At 37.4% G+C, this 15,482-nt stretch overlaps 1 protein-coding gene across 2 annotated transcripts in view; it reads left to right on the top strand.

Moving 5' to 3' along the window:
* SLC9A9 (solute carrier family 9 member A9) overlaps nucleotides 1-15,482 on the top strand; it is a 542,979-nt gene that overhangs the window by 171,219 nt on the left and 356,278 nt on the right. For both annotated transcript variants that reach the window (XM_080822667.1, XM_080822668.1), the window contains exon 6: nucleotides 858-963. In XM_080822667.1, the coding sequence (XP_080678793.1) occupies nucleotides 858-963 (106 nt within the window). The remainder of the gene's footprint in view (nucleotides 1-857; nucleotides 964-15,482) is intronic.

Genomic DNA, 15,482 nt, shown 5'->3' with positions numbered 1-15,482 from the left:
CAAGTTCTCCGGTCCTGCTCTTAGGAACACAGGGTTCATCTTTATAGATGACTATAATTTTTAAGAGGGAAGGAGAGCCAGGTACTGGCCACCTCTCCCTTCACAGGAGTAGGCCATGTAACAACATTCATTCATTAATGCATTTATTCACTCAGTCATCCATGCATCAAACACTGAGCATTTGCCAAGTACCCTGTATTGCAAAGATGTGCCCTGTCCCCAGGGAGCTCAGTGTCTTCTGTGATAAGTTTTGTGATTTGATTCAAATATGGGGACTAAAAAGGAGTGAGCCAGATTTCTGCTGAGGAATTGGGGTCCTGAGAGACACTTGAGGGCTTTTTAAAAATTGAAGAATGGGGTTTGGGGAGAACAAGAAGTCGTATGTGTGAGTATGTGTGTGCGCATTTAAGGAATGGGGAGAATGGTAGTTCATGGACGGGAAAGAAATTGCTGCTCTGAGACAGTGAATCAAAATGCAAAGTTAATTTAAAAACTACATGATTTCGGTGATTTGGGGGAAATTATGGCAAGTTTAGTGTGACTTGAGGCAGGCAGCAATGGGTGAGCAGGGGATACAGGGGGAGATGCTGGAAGGTAAGCAGGGTGCAGATTATAGAAGACTTGGAGTGTGGAGCTCAAACTTTCTCTGTAAGCAGTGGGAAGCCCAGAGAAATCTCTAAGAAATGGAGTGACTCATCAGATTTTTTTTTTTTTTTAATGAAGTCCAATGTGGATACCAAGGATGGATTTGAGAACATGAGCATTTAATGAATCCTTTCTAGAGTTGACCATAACCACGGACAAATCCATGGCTGTGTTTTAGCTAACTTTGCATGTTTGGGTGTGTTTCCTCCTAGTGACAGTGCTGGCCATTTTCCATGAACTGCATGTCGACCCTGACCTGTACACACTCCTGTTCGGGGAGAGCGTATTGAATGATGCAGTGGCCATTGTCCTCACATAGTAAGTACCAGAACTTGGCCTCTGTTTTTTTGACCATGTGAAATATGCTTCCAGTTGGTGATAATTCCTGGGGCTTTAAAGTATCTTTTCTCTTATGTCACAGAGATATGGCAATTTCTCATTTTTAAGCAACTGCTACCACAGAAAATCTCTAATAATGGGTATAATTCATTAGGTACCTAATTTTTAACACTATTAATGAGTTTCATGTTTCCAACCTATTACAAGATACTACCCAGGGGGTAACTTCTTTTCCTCAGGTGCATATATTTAGCTAATTCAATTAGAGTTCCTAAAACGAACATATGAGCTTCCCTCATTTCAAATCATTATCATTTAATTTTTTCCTTTATACAAACCATTTTCCAAATAATGGACTACTGCTAACCATTGTATTTATAGTAAGTTTGACAAATTGGAGATAGAACCTGAGAGTCAGACTACTCTTTATTTCTCAGTGCAGATGTAATGTGTTATCAGAACACACACATCTTTAAATCCTCATGTGATATGTGAAACTAATGGAACTTCAACTAAATGCTAATGTAATTTTCCCTTGATCCTGGAAGAATTTTCTTTTTGAGATGGGAACTAGTGCTCTTTCCTCACCTCCCCTTTAGACACTTGCCATTTATATTTAATAAATGCCACTTTGGTGGCTTTCAGTATGTCAGAGGTCTCTTCTTGGTTTTAGATTAAGACCAACATTTTGGGCAACTGTCAAATACCCCAAAGGAAAATAGCTATCTGACAATTAAATGTGACTATAGGACTCAATTCAGGGTGTTAATCACTTCAAATGCATTTGAAAATGTATTATGAAGTAACAAAAGATGTTTAAAAGCCTGATCTCAGAGTAGGAAACAACAGAACAGCACTACTCTTCTTCTGCCAACTCACATTTCTTAAGGCTGCCAACCAAAGTTGCCAGTGAATTCAGCAACTTTTAAGCAAGGTCTTCAAATAAACTTGTATTTCACCTGGCCCTGAAAGAAGCCTTTCCTGTATTAAAGGAAAATATTGGTGAGTGGAAACTAAGAGCAAAAGCCATGGCAGATTCACAAATGCTAACAGATGCTCTTAAAGAAAACACCAAGAACAATTAATTAGGACATCAGGAATCTCTGTCCAAGAAATAGTAGTATTAAAGGAACATTCGGAGTAAAAGTTGTTTAAATCTGCTGAGTCCCTCATTTTTGCCTCCTGGGCTGCCAAGTTGTAAAAGGCCAAGCAAAACGAAACCACTAAAGCACAAATGAGCTTGGGAAAGAGTCACAGAGCTACAACCAGGGGAGAGTTTGGCCTTTCCACTTTCAGCACCATCATTCACAGTAGTTTCTCACTAAAAATACACTCCAATGATGAATGTTGATGCTGTTGTGTATAGATCTCAGGGGCATTTGAAACAGTCTATTTATTATCTATTCAGATCAATACATGATTATTATGGCAGTGCCTTTTCTCTCACCTACCCATGCATTGCATGACTTAAGAAGCGTTTCCCACCGTGGCAAGATCTCTTCCTTACTAGGGGCAGGACACTTGCCAATCTAGCCAAAATCTTATGTTTTCTAAATTTGGCAATTGAGGTGTCATAGAGTGACCCCAAAGAGTTCCACCTTTAAAGTAAAAAGAAAACTAAATTAGAAATACTTGGCATGGAAACTTCTACACATTCAAACTCTAGGCTCTTTCTTCTACCTGGTGCACCTGGACTCCACTGGCCTCTTCCTGAGCTCTACTGAGAGTATGTACCTGCACCATCCTGGATCTGCACTGTCTGTTCTCCAGTGCCAGCTGTGACTGGCCACATCCTCCACCCTGCGCAGTTTTCCACGATGTTGTACTCTTCACTTCGCTCACTTGCTTATGTGCTTTTTAAACTTAGTTCCCAGCACATGTGACAATCTTTTTATACACCTATTTACATACACACATATTCCCTCTCCTTTTTATGCACCGTCACCATACTCTTTCATCCAACTATCTTCTTGCTTCCTTAGAAAAGTCCTATTTAAAAGTTTCGCATGAATTTCAGACCAGAAGTTCAAACGTTTATCTCTTCACTTTCCTCTTCCTTCATGTGAAACTGTGCATAGCACCCAGACACAACCCTCTGCCTGGTAACTCATGCTTTACCTGCACAGAGTTCACTCTCCTCAGCTTGTTTCTGCCTAATCAGGTCTTTCACCACCTCAGTCTCCGTCAGGAACCATTAGCCCACATGTTAAGTCCCTAATCCAGCCCTGCATGAACCTCTATCAATTCCCCTCCAGCATAGCAGGGCAATCTTGGGATTACACTTTTATTTGGCTTTTTTTTTTTTTTAAGATAGTAACTTTTTGAACACAGAGTCTGTATGATTGCAATGCATATTAAAAGAAAAAATGAGGGATGCCTGGGTCGCTCAGTTGGTTAAGCATCTGACTTTTGGTTTTGGCTCAGGTCATATGATGTCATGGTTCAAGGGATGGAGCCCGACATTAGACTGTGTTCCCAGTGGGGAGTCTGCTTGTGGATTGTCTCCCTCTGCTTTTCCCCCCACTCTCATGCACACGCTCATGCAGGCACATGCATGCTCTCCTTCTCTCTCCCTAAAATAAATAAATCCATCTTCTAAAAAAAAAGAACAAATGAAATCCCGTTTGTGTTTTCCTCTTCTTAGTTCTATCCTTGTATAGTTTTGAAGTTTAAGAATAGTGGTAAAGCTCTTCTTGTATCATGGAAAAGAAAAGTTATGCACTTTGATATGAGATCAAGTTTAATGAAGAACTCACATCATCAACTGCTATGGCCCTTGGTACTACCTCCAGAGCTCCTTTGGAATGGCCACACAATTTTATTTACATTCCCATCTCCCATCATTAAATATTCCTGTTGAAGGATCATCAGTTTTAGTATTTTTAAAATTTTAATTGTTAGTATTGTAACAATACTGTGCTCTAGCATTTCATTCAAATACATAGTAATTTAGCCACATTTTATTGATTAAGTCAACTTTTCCATGCTAGTCTAAGAAGCCAATGGGAAATTATGAAATGAAATTATGATACTTTTTTAGGTTAAATGTGCTCTGAGTTTCAGACAACTAACATATAATCGAATTTGATGACCACAACTCTTATATATAACAGCAGGTGGTAGATGGTATCCCTGTGGCTTAAAATGATCCAGAATTGTTCATTTTAAAATGAAAGTAACTTTATTTAACAAAAAATTTGAAATTAGCTTGTCTTTCTCTGATCCATGCTGTCATTTTAAGTATGTAGGGAATGCCATGCCCAAACACGTAGAATGTATATTGGTTCATAAACGAATGAATTCCACATGATGGCTTTGCATTTCTAAAGATTGTTTAATAGGCTATGAAGGAAGGAAAAAGACATATTGAAGAGGTCTTGAAGGACACGTGTTTTTGAATCCTGAACAAAGACATTACTTTCAGAGGCAATATGGTGGAGTACGAAGAGTCTTAGATTTAAGTCAAAAGAGCTGGTGTCAGGATTGCTGTGGATTAACTGTGCAGTTATTACAGTTGACAGGAAACCAACACAAACTGTTGTAAGCAAAAAGGGAATTTGTGTTGGCTGATGTGACTGAATAACGGGAGTAGAAATGGCAGCAAAGGACTCACTGAAATGAGCAGGAACTCTTTTTTTCCTCAGCTTCTCCAGGGTTAGCTCCCTCACCTGGTCCCAAGCTGGCTGCCAGCATCTCTGAGGGCTGTACCTTCCTTCAGGAGAATGGAGCAAGCATCTTTGTCCCATTATTCCCAGTCCAAATCTTAGTCCATTAGAATCTTACAGATTATAATGCCATTTCACACCCACTGTGACCAGGGGAATGTTCTGCATTCATTGGCTCAGTTCTAAGTCACATGCTTCATGGGTTTAAGAATGTACTTATTTTCAAAATAATAATAATAATAATAATGTACTCATTTTCACTTGGAAGCATATAACTAATCATGGGGAAAGGTGGGATATTGCTCAGAGTGATATTGCCACAAAAAAGAAGTGGATGTGGGACAGAAAACACAACCAAACCTAGAAGACCACAACAGTGACTGTACATGGTTATAAACTCTCTGTACTTATTTCTTTACCTGTGAAATGTAAGAACAGTTATTCTATATACATTACAAAATTATTCTGAGCAACAAATAAAACAATATAGTTGGACTCTATAATCTTTAAAATCAATGTAATCTATGCTATATAAGGATACATATAATTTATATAACCATTTATATCAATATCTTTCTTTCTACTTACAAAGATCTCTTTGCCTTCATTAAAATGACTAAGGATAGACCTGCTTCTAGTGAAGCATTCTTTTATAAATATGGCATTTTATGATCCAAGGAATATAGAGAATAACCATTTTCACATGTGATTTCCCCCATTAAGAATGAAACACTTAGTTAAGGCATACTGTCTAAAGTTGATAAATCAAGAAATAGAGGTTGAAGTATATTACTTGAAGTTATAAAGTCACTCACAACCAAAATTGATAATACTCCTGGGAGTTAGTTAGAAGAGGGGAGAGGGAAAGGAAGGGATAAGTTAACTAAAATGTCACATCGCTCATAATAATAAATCAATGCATACTATGTGGATTTGATAAATTAAGAAAGGGAGGTATATCCATATTATTTAGGTCATACGACAGTCATCAGAAGAACAAAAAAACATAAATAGTTAAAGGAGATTCTTTTGCTTTGTAGAACTCTGATTTATACAAAGGGGGGAATGTAATTTACTCTTTATTTTGTATCTTTTTATACTGTTTGAATGTTTGCATTTGTTGTATCTATTTGTATCTATTTAAAGTATTCTTTGGGTGATTAAGATATCATAAGCAGAAACTAGAAAAGAAAAGCCAATTTATTTAATGGCAACAGAGTCCCGCAATCCTACCAAGCAAGAGTCACCACAAATAAATGGTGAAGGATAAACCAATGAAAGCAGTTTCAACACACATGTTGATAAGTTGTTGGTCTTTATAATGTACGTGATGAATTGTTAATCACCTTAATATACCAAATGAACTAGTTATGTTACTTTACGTAAATTACTTAACGTCCCTGTGCCTAGATGTCTTGTTTATAAAACAGGGCTGGGAAAAGCACTCACCTCATAAGGCAAGATTGAACATAAAACACCTAGAATAGGGCCTGACAGATAATACTCAATAAGAATTAGATATTAGCTGCTGATATTACTGCCGTTATCAAAGACCAATAAGGAAAATGTAAACATGATAGAAAAATGGGCAAAGGAAATAAGTAGGTAATGAACAGAAGAAACATAAATGACCAGAAATACTGCTAGACAAGATCAGCTTCACTATGGATGAAATAAAACAAATTAAACCACTAACAAAGTATTATTTTTTGATAAGCAAATCTTCAAATCTCCAGAAGTCATGAAAGAACAGGCATACTTCAGGGAAATTGGAGTTTGAGGAAGTGGGAACCCTTCTACATTACTGGTGAAAGAGAAAACAAAGGGAACTTTTACAAAGGCAACTGGCATTACTTGTTAAGAATTATTAGAGTATGTTAATCCTCTGGTCCACCGATTTCATTTTTGGAAATTTATCCTAAGAAGTAACTAAGGGCTTATGTAACTTTCTCCATGGAGATGAGTACATTGATTTGCACAAGAAATTGTACATAAGTTACTGGTTGGTTGAATAAATTATAACCCATTAATATCATGTAATCCTTATGCAGTCATTTGAAAAAATGACATAGAAAAATGTATTCGTGTGAAAAGATATTCACAATACATTTTTAAAGAAAGTAAGAAATTTTAAATTGTTATATACAGTAAGACCTATTTTGGTTAAAAAATCACAGCCAAATTTGTGTCTGTCTGTGAGCATTTATGTAATTATAACATATTATAAATAAAATTTATGTATAAAATCAAAGAGTTAGGTAGGATCATAGGTGATTTTCATTTTCTACTTTTGGCTTATATGTATATTTATTGGAAATAATTAAGCTACTTATGATCCACTCTGGTCCAAAGAATCCCCCGTAAACATACTTAAAAAGAGGCAATCTTCACTTAAATACAGATTCTAGGGCACCCGGGTCGCTCAGTCAGTTAAGCATCCAACTCTTGATTTCAGCTCAGGTCATGATCTCACGCACTCAGTGGGGAGTCTGCTTCAAGATTCTCTCTCTGTCCCCCTGTATCCCACCACCTAAAATAAATAAGTAAACCTTTAAAAGAAATAAAATAAATACAGATTCTATAAAGGTTTAAGTCTAAAATTTTTTCTACCCATGAAAGAGCAGAAAGAGGATGTTGAGTGTTCTCAGCCATTTATCTGCAAAACAGAAATATTGCCAATATTGTACTGAAAGATCTACTTGTGAAATAATTCCACAATGTACAAATGCCTCCAAATTTTCTTAGAGATAAAAGAAAAACCCCATTAAACAGCTGGCTCTTGGATGACAATAAATACACACTGGGTGCCTTTGTTCCCTTATAAGCAAATGCTTCTAAGGAAATTCAATGTAGATCATCAAAAAGGAGGGAGAAATGGAGCACTAATTTTCTTTTCTTAAATAAGAATGTTATGCTGCTTAGAGGTTCTTACTAGAAAATGCCATTTAAAGTGTGATACCGGTGAATGCTTGGCACTTAAAGTGACTGACATTTTGAAAGACCACACTTTTTATATCCCATGCATCTTAAGCAAAATTTAACATGGAAGTTAATGGGATGGCTGTGAAACTCAAAGAACCATGTGACTAAGGAGACTCGAGACATCTATCATGCACCCATTCAATAAAAATGTTCTGAGCATCTGTATGTACCAGACATTACGCTGAGCATTGATGATATAGATGGATAGGTACAGTCACTTGTCCTTGCCTTCAACAGCCCCTCACTAAAATAGGCAAACAGTAGCTTGTAGCTATTTAATTTAATATGTGCACAAACCTTGCTCTAAAAATCATCCCAGAGGGGGCGCCTGGGTGGCTCAGCGGGTTAAAGCCTCTGCCTTCGGCTCGGGTCATGATCCCAGGGTCTTGGGATCAAGCCCCATGTCGGGCTCTCTGCTCATCAGGGAGCCTGCTTCCTCCACTCTCTCTCTCTGCCTGCGTCTCTGCCTACTTGTGATTTCTGACTGTCAAATAAATAAATACATAAAATCTTAAAAAAAATAAAATAAAAAATCATCCCAGAAAGTAGTTGTGTAGGGTTGGTTATAAACTTATATCACTAAAGAAATTCATTATTTCTCTTGGTACCATCTTCTCTAGATTGCAGACTCTTTGAAGGCAAGTTCTACCTTTCTCCATCCCCCACAACACACAGTTAATTATTTGGAAGGTTCTTAAATAATTACTGAAGGAGCAAGTAAGTATACCCTTTCAGATGAAGGTAGAGTCATTTTACTAATCCTCTCATTAAAATCTACTCCAGAGGAGATGTTTAACATTCTTTATACTGCTTCTTCTGAATATTTGAAAAGCTTGTTAGCTACCTTCATTAACTCAACTTCCTCTCCCATTTGACCCATAGTTGTAAACACAGAGGTGATAAAAAGGTGTCTCCTTTTGATGAGAATAAACCAAAACTGTTATCACAACCAGAAAGTATATTTCTCACGAATCTGCTTAACTTAAAAACAAGTTTCTTATATCTTGACACATCTTTCTGAAGGTAATTCACTTTGATATTTGCCTTGGAAACTGATCATCAGCGTGAAACGCATTTATTTTGATGCCTGTCTAGATACTGCTGTGATATAAAATTAAAAAAAAAAAAAAGTGAAGGCCTTTTTTGCTTAAGAACTCCTTGTCCTGGCAGTCAATTCCATGCTGACTTCATTTTTTGGACACCAGGTGGCATCACCTAGCAGGAACGGGCAGGCGTCCTGGCATCCTGTGGAAGTGGCTAGGAGGCAGAGCTCAGCTGACCTCCAGCTTTAAGTCTGAACGCCAGTGCTTGCTGCTCACATCCCTGCTCGCTCCTGTGGCTGTTTGTTTGTTCTTGTTCCTGATCCCTGGTTCCTGTTTCCTGGCTGTGACTCTGGCATCTTTCTACACTAGCTCCTAATGTCCCTGTTCAGATTACTGGGAAGTGACCTTGGTTTATCCTTTGACTCTGTTCCTTGTCTCTCAGATTAGATACAGTGTTCAGTCACTGCTTCTCCAGAAATCAGCCTCATGACTTAGAACTTCCTTCGCTTAGTGTCAAGCTATGGATGATAAATTGATCTACCAAAAATAAAGAAATAGAAGAAATCCATATTGCTGCTTTCTTATCTTAATTCCATTGTACTTTAATTCATTGGTGTATTAGTCAGATGTAAGTGACAGAAACCCAATTCAAATTAGCTTAGGCAAAAAGAATTCATTGGCCTCTTCAGCAGGGGCTGGGTTATGTCTGGGCAAGCGGGACTCAGGGATTCAAATATGTCTATTTTTTCTTTTCTAGTGTCTATTCTTTCCTTTTTCTTTCTTGGTTCTGAATTCCTCTTAGTGCTAGCCTCACTCTTTCCTAGTACAAATACATGACTTATTCTAACAAACAGAAGAGGGTGGCTAATGGCATCTCCAGGCTCATATTGTTCTATTTCAAAGTAACATTTCATACTCCCAATGTTTGCATGTCAAACACAGAGAAGGATTCTAATTGGCTCTGCTTATATCAGAAGATCCCCCAAGGCCAATCACATTGTATTTCAAGGGAATTAATGATGATTGGCCAGATCTGAATCATTTCCCCATCCTTGTGGCCAGTGGCATGGAATCTATAATTAGAAGAAAGTGACTGGAGGGCAGGTATAATGGGCATCCCAGAACAGTAACTATGGTATTTCATGATAATAAAATATTCAGAACATGGTGGATTAAAATAAAGCAGATAAGCTATATGCCATTATAAACTGAAAGAAATGTTTTGTTTGAAAAGGCAAAAAATTCTTTTCTAAATGTAGAGTTGATTTTTAAGAAAAGAAAAGGAAATTCCCAAGTGTAGGAAACAAGAGAGAAATCCCCTCCTATGGGAAGCTACCACTGTCAGTGACCATAGGATTTTGTGTAGGATATAGACCCAGAGGTTTTGGAGTTGGAGTCTTAATTCCATGTGGAAGTGATGGAAGTCAAATCCCGCCTGGAGTCCAAAGCGCTCCCTCAGTCACATGGACTCTGTTCACCAGCCTTAAGGAATCATGAGGAAACTTGCCATCTATGTGGAATTTGAATCAAAATCCCTGATCTTGCAGTTGTGACAGAGGAAATAGAAGCCAATAAATTAATACAAAAGTTTTCAGTACTATTGAAATGACTGCCCCAGCCTCATTTCTCTTTTCTTACTTCCAAATATGCTAAACTGCTTTGAGCTGAGACTTTCTTAACCCAGGCGCATGGAAGTCCCACAGTGGGGAAGAAACAAAAAAACAAAAAACAAAAACAAAACAAAAAAAAAAACAAAAAAAAACCCACAATTTTTCCTGAAAATGAGCTCATGGTAAGAGTTTGCAGGCCACAAAGGGGAAAAAATCCACCATGAAGAAAAGCCAGGAGATAAACAAAAACGTAAATCAGAAGAACAAGAACCTTACAGAACTAAACAAAAGTTTCAAAAATCTGAGAACAATTATAAAATGAGCATATTAAAAATGACGGAAGAAATCAGAGAAAGACAATTATCATATGATCTCTCTTATATAAGGAATTTGAGAGGCAGGGTGGGGGGTTGTGGAGGGTAGGGAAGGAAAAAATGAAACAAGATGGGATCAGGAGGGAGACAAGCCATAAGAGACTCTTCATCTCACAAAACAAACTGAGAGTTGCTGGGGGGTAGGTGGGTAGGGATAGGGTGGTTGGGTTATGGACGTTGGGCCTCGAGGGTATGTGCTATGGTGAGTGCTTTGAAATGTGTAAGCCTTATGATTCACAGACCTGTATCCCTGGGGCTAGCAATACATTATATGTTAATAAAAATAATTTAAAAAATTAAAAAATGACTGAAGAGATAAATGGAGAAGCAAGGAAAATATGAAAGAATAACATAATAAGAAACAAAAACTTTTCAGAAAGAAAAATGTGGATATTGGCTTTAAAAACTGAATGACAGAATGTTGTATTAAATCCAGCTGGTGGGGGCACCTGGGTGGCTCAGTAGGTTAAGCCTCTGCCTTCGGCTCAGGTCATGATCCCAGGGTCCTGGGATCAAGCCCCGCATTGGGCTCTCTGCTCAGCAGAGAGCCTGCTTCCTCCCCTCACTCTCTGCCTACCTTTCTGCCTACTTGTGATCTCTGCCTGTCAAATAAATAAATAAAATCTTTAAAAAAAATAAAAAAATAAATAAATCCAGCTGGTGACCCAGAAGATAAAGTTGGCCAATGACCCAGAAGGCAGTACAGATTTAAAAATATAAAAAGTTGGCTAAGAGACACGGAGGATAGCATGAAACATTTCAGAATACCACAATAAGAATTTCAAAAGGAGACACTAGAGAGAATTAATTTGTGACAATATTTAATGAGATAATGGATGATAATTTTTCAGAATTGAAGAAAGGAAAACATCACATTATATCCAGAGTTGGATAAATTAAACCTAATTCACATGCAAATATGTTGCAGTGAAACATGAGATCATCAAAGACAAAATGGAAATTTTAAAAGCAAACAGAGAGGAAAGATGGATTACTTACACTAGAAAACCACTTAGATGGCATCAGTTTTCTCATTAATGATAATAGTAACCAGAGGACAGTGGAATAGTTAAGTACAAATTATAAAGGGAAAATAAACAAAAACCTAAATTCAAAATTCAGCTGAAATATCATTCAAGGGAAAGAAAGAAATAAAGATATGTTCAGGTAGACAGAATTTACCACTGAAGGATAATTAGTGATAGAAATAGGAAACTGAACTCAGAAAGAAGTGGGAGACAAGGAGTAGTAATCTAAAAAAAAAAGAAACAATCAAACTTAATAAGGAATGACTGTGATGATAACAATAATGATTATTAATGGAAAGGGGTAAAATAAGTGAACCAAGCACTCTATTATCCTCTACAATATTCAAAGACAGTGGACGCTAAATGATGGGGGAGGGAAAGATGATGTTATGTAGAGAAAATGGAGATGACAAGACATGTTTATTAATGTAATCCAATTTTCACTCAAGTACCCATGTTCTTCAGAATGTTTCTCAAAATGGTGCAAAAGAGTCTGACAACAGATTTCAATTTGGATTAGAAATGTTAAAATCAATTCATAGGTAGTATGAAATTCTGGATAGTCTTCAATAATTTCAAACTGTGCAAAGGATTCCTATATTTTAGGAAGCTGGTAAATTATCTGCCTTGGAGTCCTTCCATTTTTCTTTAAGATTCTAAGCTCTCACCTTAGTAGTATAGTGTTTCTGGTAATGGAACTCATCGTATTCTCTCTAGAGGCTATCTTTCATCTTTCCCATTGTCTTCCCAGTTTCTCTTACTCTCTATTCTGCTTACCTCATGTTCTCTTATTGTCAGATTTATGGTCTACACTAGGGTGCCATCTGTTCAGTTCTCTCCAGTTCCTTGAAAGCAGTTACCTCCACGGGTGGACAACAGAGGACATTTTCTACCATACGAGTTGTTGATATGCTGTAAGATGTAGATGTCTTAAAAATTGTCCTTTATGTACACAAGTAACTTTGAACTGATATTCTAGGCAACAAACCAGTTTTGAGAGAAAGTTGAAAAGTGTTGTTCTGTCTTCTGCTATCTTCTGTCATTAAGTCATAAGTAGCTCCTTCATCGTTTTAGCCTCTGTTTGAAATTTAACTTTCTACATTGAAAGGTTTGGTGATGTTCTCTAGTCTGAGCCCAGGATGACCAGCCATGTAGTAGGAAAATGACTTGTACTAAGCAAAGTGCATCTGAGGCAGAAGTGGACACCAGGGTGCTGACATAATAAACACCAAGAAATGACTGGCCCAATGGCCAGAATATAGATGCTGGATCAGCTCATTTTCTTTCCATGGTCAAGCTACTTAGGAAACAGAATTATGATTGGCTTCTACTTCACTGCAACATTTCACCACGGAAAAATACTCTCACTAGAATCTCAAATACCCCAAAGATCATATGATAAAAGCAGTCTTTCCTATAGGCAAACCTTCATATAAAGGCAAAGAATATCTAGAGGGTTGTATGGGGAGCAAGGGGACAGGTGACTAACAGATTGATGACTCAGATGTTTATCTGCATCCTTCACATAAAAGGTATCTTTTTTCCTGATGGACCTTTAAATTTTGAATGCATGGCAACTACCCCCAAAACCATACCAACATTTAGGATAACTTAAAACTACTCATAGTTTGTTAGGATAACTAAAATTTGCTCTCTCCCCTTTACATAAAGCTGGAATGGTCACTTGTAGTGTTTGATTCTGTGATTCTTCTAGATTCTCCCATGACTAATCAATCCTATTTCTGATTGATACATTGTACTTTTGTCACCATACAAGAATACCATTCGTCTCTATCCTAATGCCCTTTGATATGCAGTGGGGGGATTGATTAGTGATTCCCTCTTCTTCTCTATGTTGTGACCAGTGGCATACATTCCCAGGACAGTGGCCTAGTGACAGAGAACAGATCATAACTAGGTATCAGGCCCATCTGTAAGAAGCCATCTCTAAGAAGAACCAATAATGACTTTAGCCTCCTGGGAGGGTAGATTTCAAGGTTGTTAAACTGGCTTCTATTAATAACATGATCTAAAACACTACACTTTAAGCTTTCGGGGAGGGGGTCATAAACTTCCTTTAGTGTCTGAAGAAACCTATGGCTCCCACCTAAGGGGCTAGAGGGAAGTGCATCGAAACACAAAGATGAAACTTTATAGTTTCAGGAGCTCTTGGTTAAGATTTTTTTGTTCTAAGGCATTATTTTCTCTCCAATGTGTTTAAGCCCCACTTTATTCTGAACAACTGAGACAATGTCTTTTATTCCAGGTGATCAACTCTGAATTTCTTTCCTAAAAATTTTTTTCCAGGGAACAAGGGGCCAAATCAATATGCAAACATAATTTTGGTCTAAATTAAAAGTACTCTCTTGGCTTGAAGAATATAATCTGTTTATATTACTCGGGCTCCATAATGAATTTACATGGCAGGCTTATTGCAAGTTTTATGTAGGCTCTGCCTTACTGGGGCATGTAATGCTTAGGGAATCTGATTAAAACTTTGGGAAGGAGCAGCTGTTCAACTATAGACGGTGAACTCGGGGCCCATTTTTCAGAGCCTGACTGCAAGGCCTGACACCCTCACCAGCTATTGGATGATATATGAACTGTCTTTGAATGCCCAGCTCCTGTGTTAATAGCTTTAAAATATCGGTTGTTTATGAGAAAGAAGTTGGGAGCTCTTATCAATTTTCCTGACCCAGAGGTCCTCGAATACATCATTTTTTTTTTTTCATTGCCAGAATGACAGGCAGTGCTGAAGGGAAAAGGAAGAAATTTTTTTCACCATTTAGTTTGTTCTTCATTGGTTAACAGTAAGAGTTTCTCATTTCAAAAGATAGTGGAATGAGTGCCAGTGAAATTAAACACATAAAAGCCAGACTACATACTTTCTGGCATCATTCTGTAATGTCAGAATCATAAGGGAGTTAAATCTAATTTACTAAAGATGCTTATTATTTCAAATTGGACATATGGAAGTCAAATTCTGAAGCCTGTGCCAAATGGCTTACTACCAGAATGGCAACTAAATGGTCAAATTTGATTTAAAGTTTAACCCTAATATGTTCAGAAATTTATCTTTTTTTTTTTTTTATTTTTAACCCCAACTTCTTCTGCCCATCTTCAGCTGCCTACTTTGTCTTTATGGACATCAGAATATCTTCTAAGTGAATGAGTTCTTAATTATGTGACTGTTGACCATTTAGATTTTTAGGCATTATCTATTGTTCTTATAGCAGTCTACTTCTACCTTTTCATTAGCATGTTTATAAGAAAAAGTTATGAAGAGTAGAAAAATATATACATGTATGCATTCAATTTTGTTTTTATTAGTAACTCTGGTAAGTGTTTTGGTGGAAAAAATTTTAATCTAGAACATACCTCATGTGTGAATAGTGTTACTTTTCCATGAAGAAGTGAAGACTGGTCTGGGAGGCTAGATGATGACTCTGTCATTTACTAACTTTATACCATTGAACAAGTCAGTCCCCCTCTTCAAGTCTGCTTTCTGATTTCATGAAGAGAGTAGCTTTAGTGTACGTATCTGTCCTAATTTTAAAAAATATAAATCTGATGGGGTGCCTGGCTGGCTCTTTGACTCAGGTCATGATCCCAGGCTTCTGGGATCAAGTCCCGCATCAGGCTCCCTGGTCAGTGGGGAGCCTGCTTTTCCCTCTCCACCGCTTGTGCTCTCTCTTGCATGTGCACTCCCTTTCTCTCTCTCAGATAAAATCTTTTTAAAAATTTAAAAGTGAAAAAAAATATATAAATCTGTTGGGATTTTAGAAGTGAGATTGTA

This window comes from Martes martes (assembly GCF_963455335.1).
Source record: "Martes martes genome assembly, chromosome: 1".
Lineage (NCBI taxonomy): Eukaryota > Metazoa > Chordata > Mammalia > Carnivora > Mustelidae > Martes > Martes martes.
The sequence above is the reverse complement of the archived record's forward strand: the minus strand, read 5'-3'. Positions and strand labels throughout refer to the sequence as shown.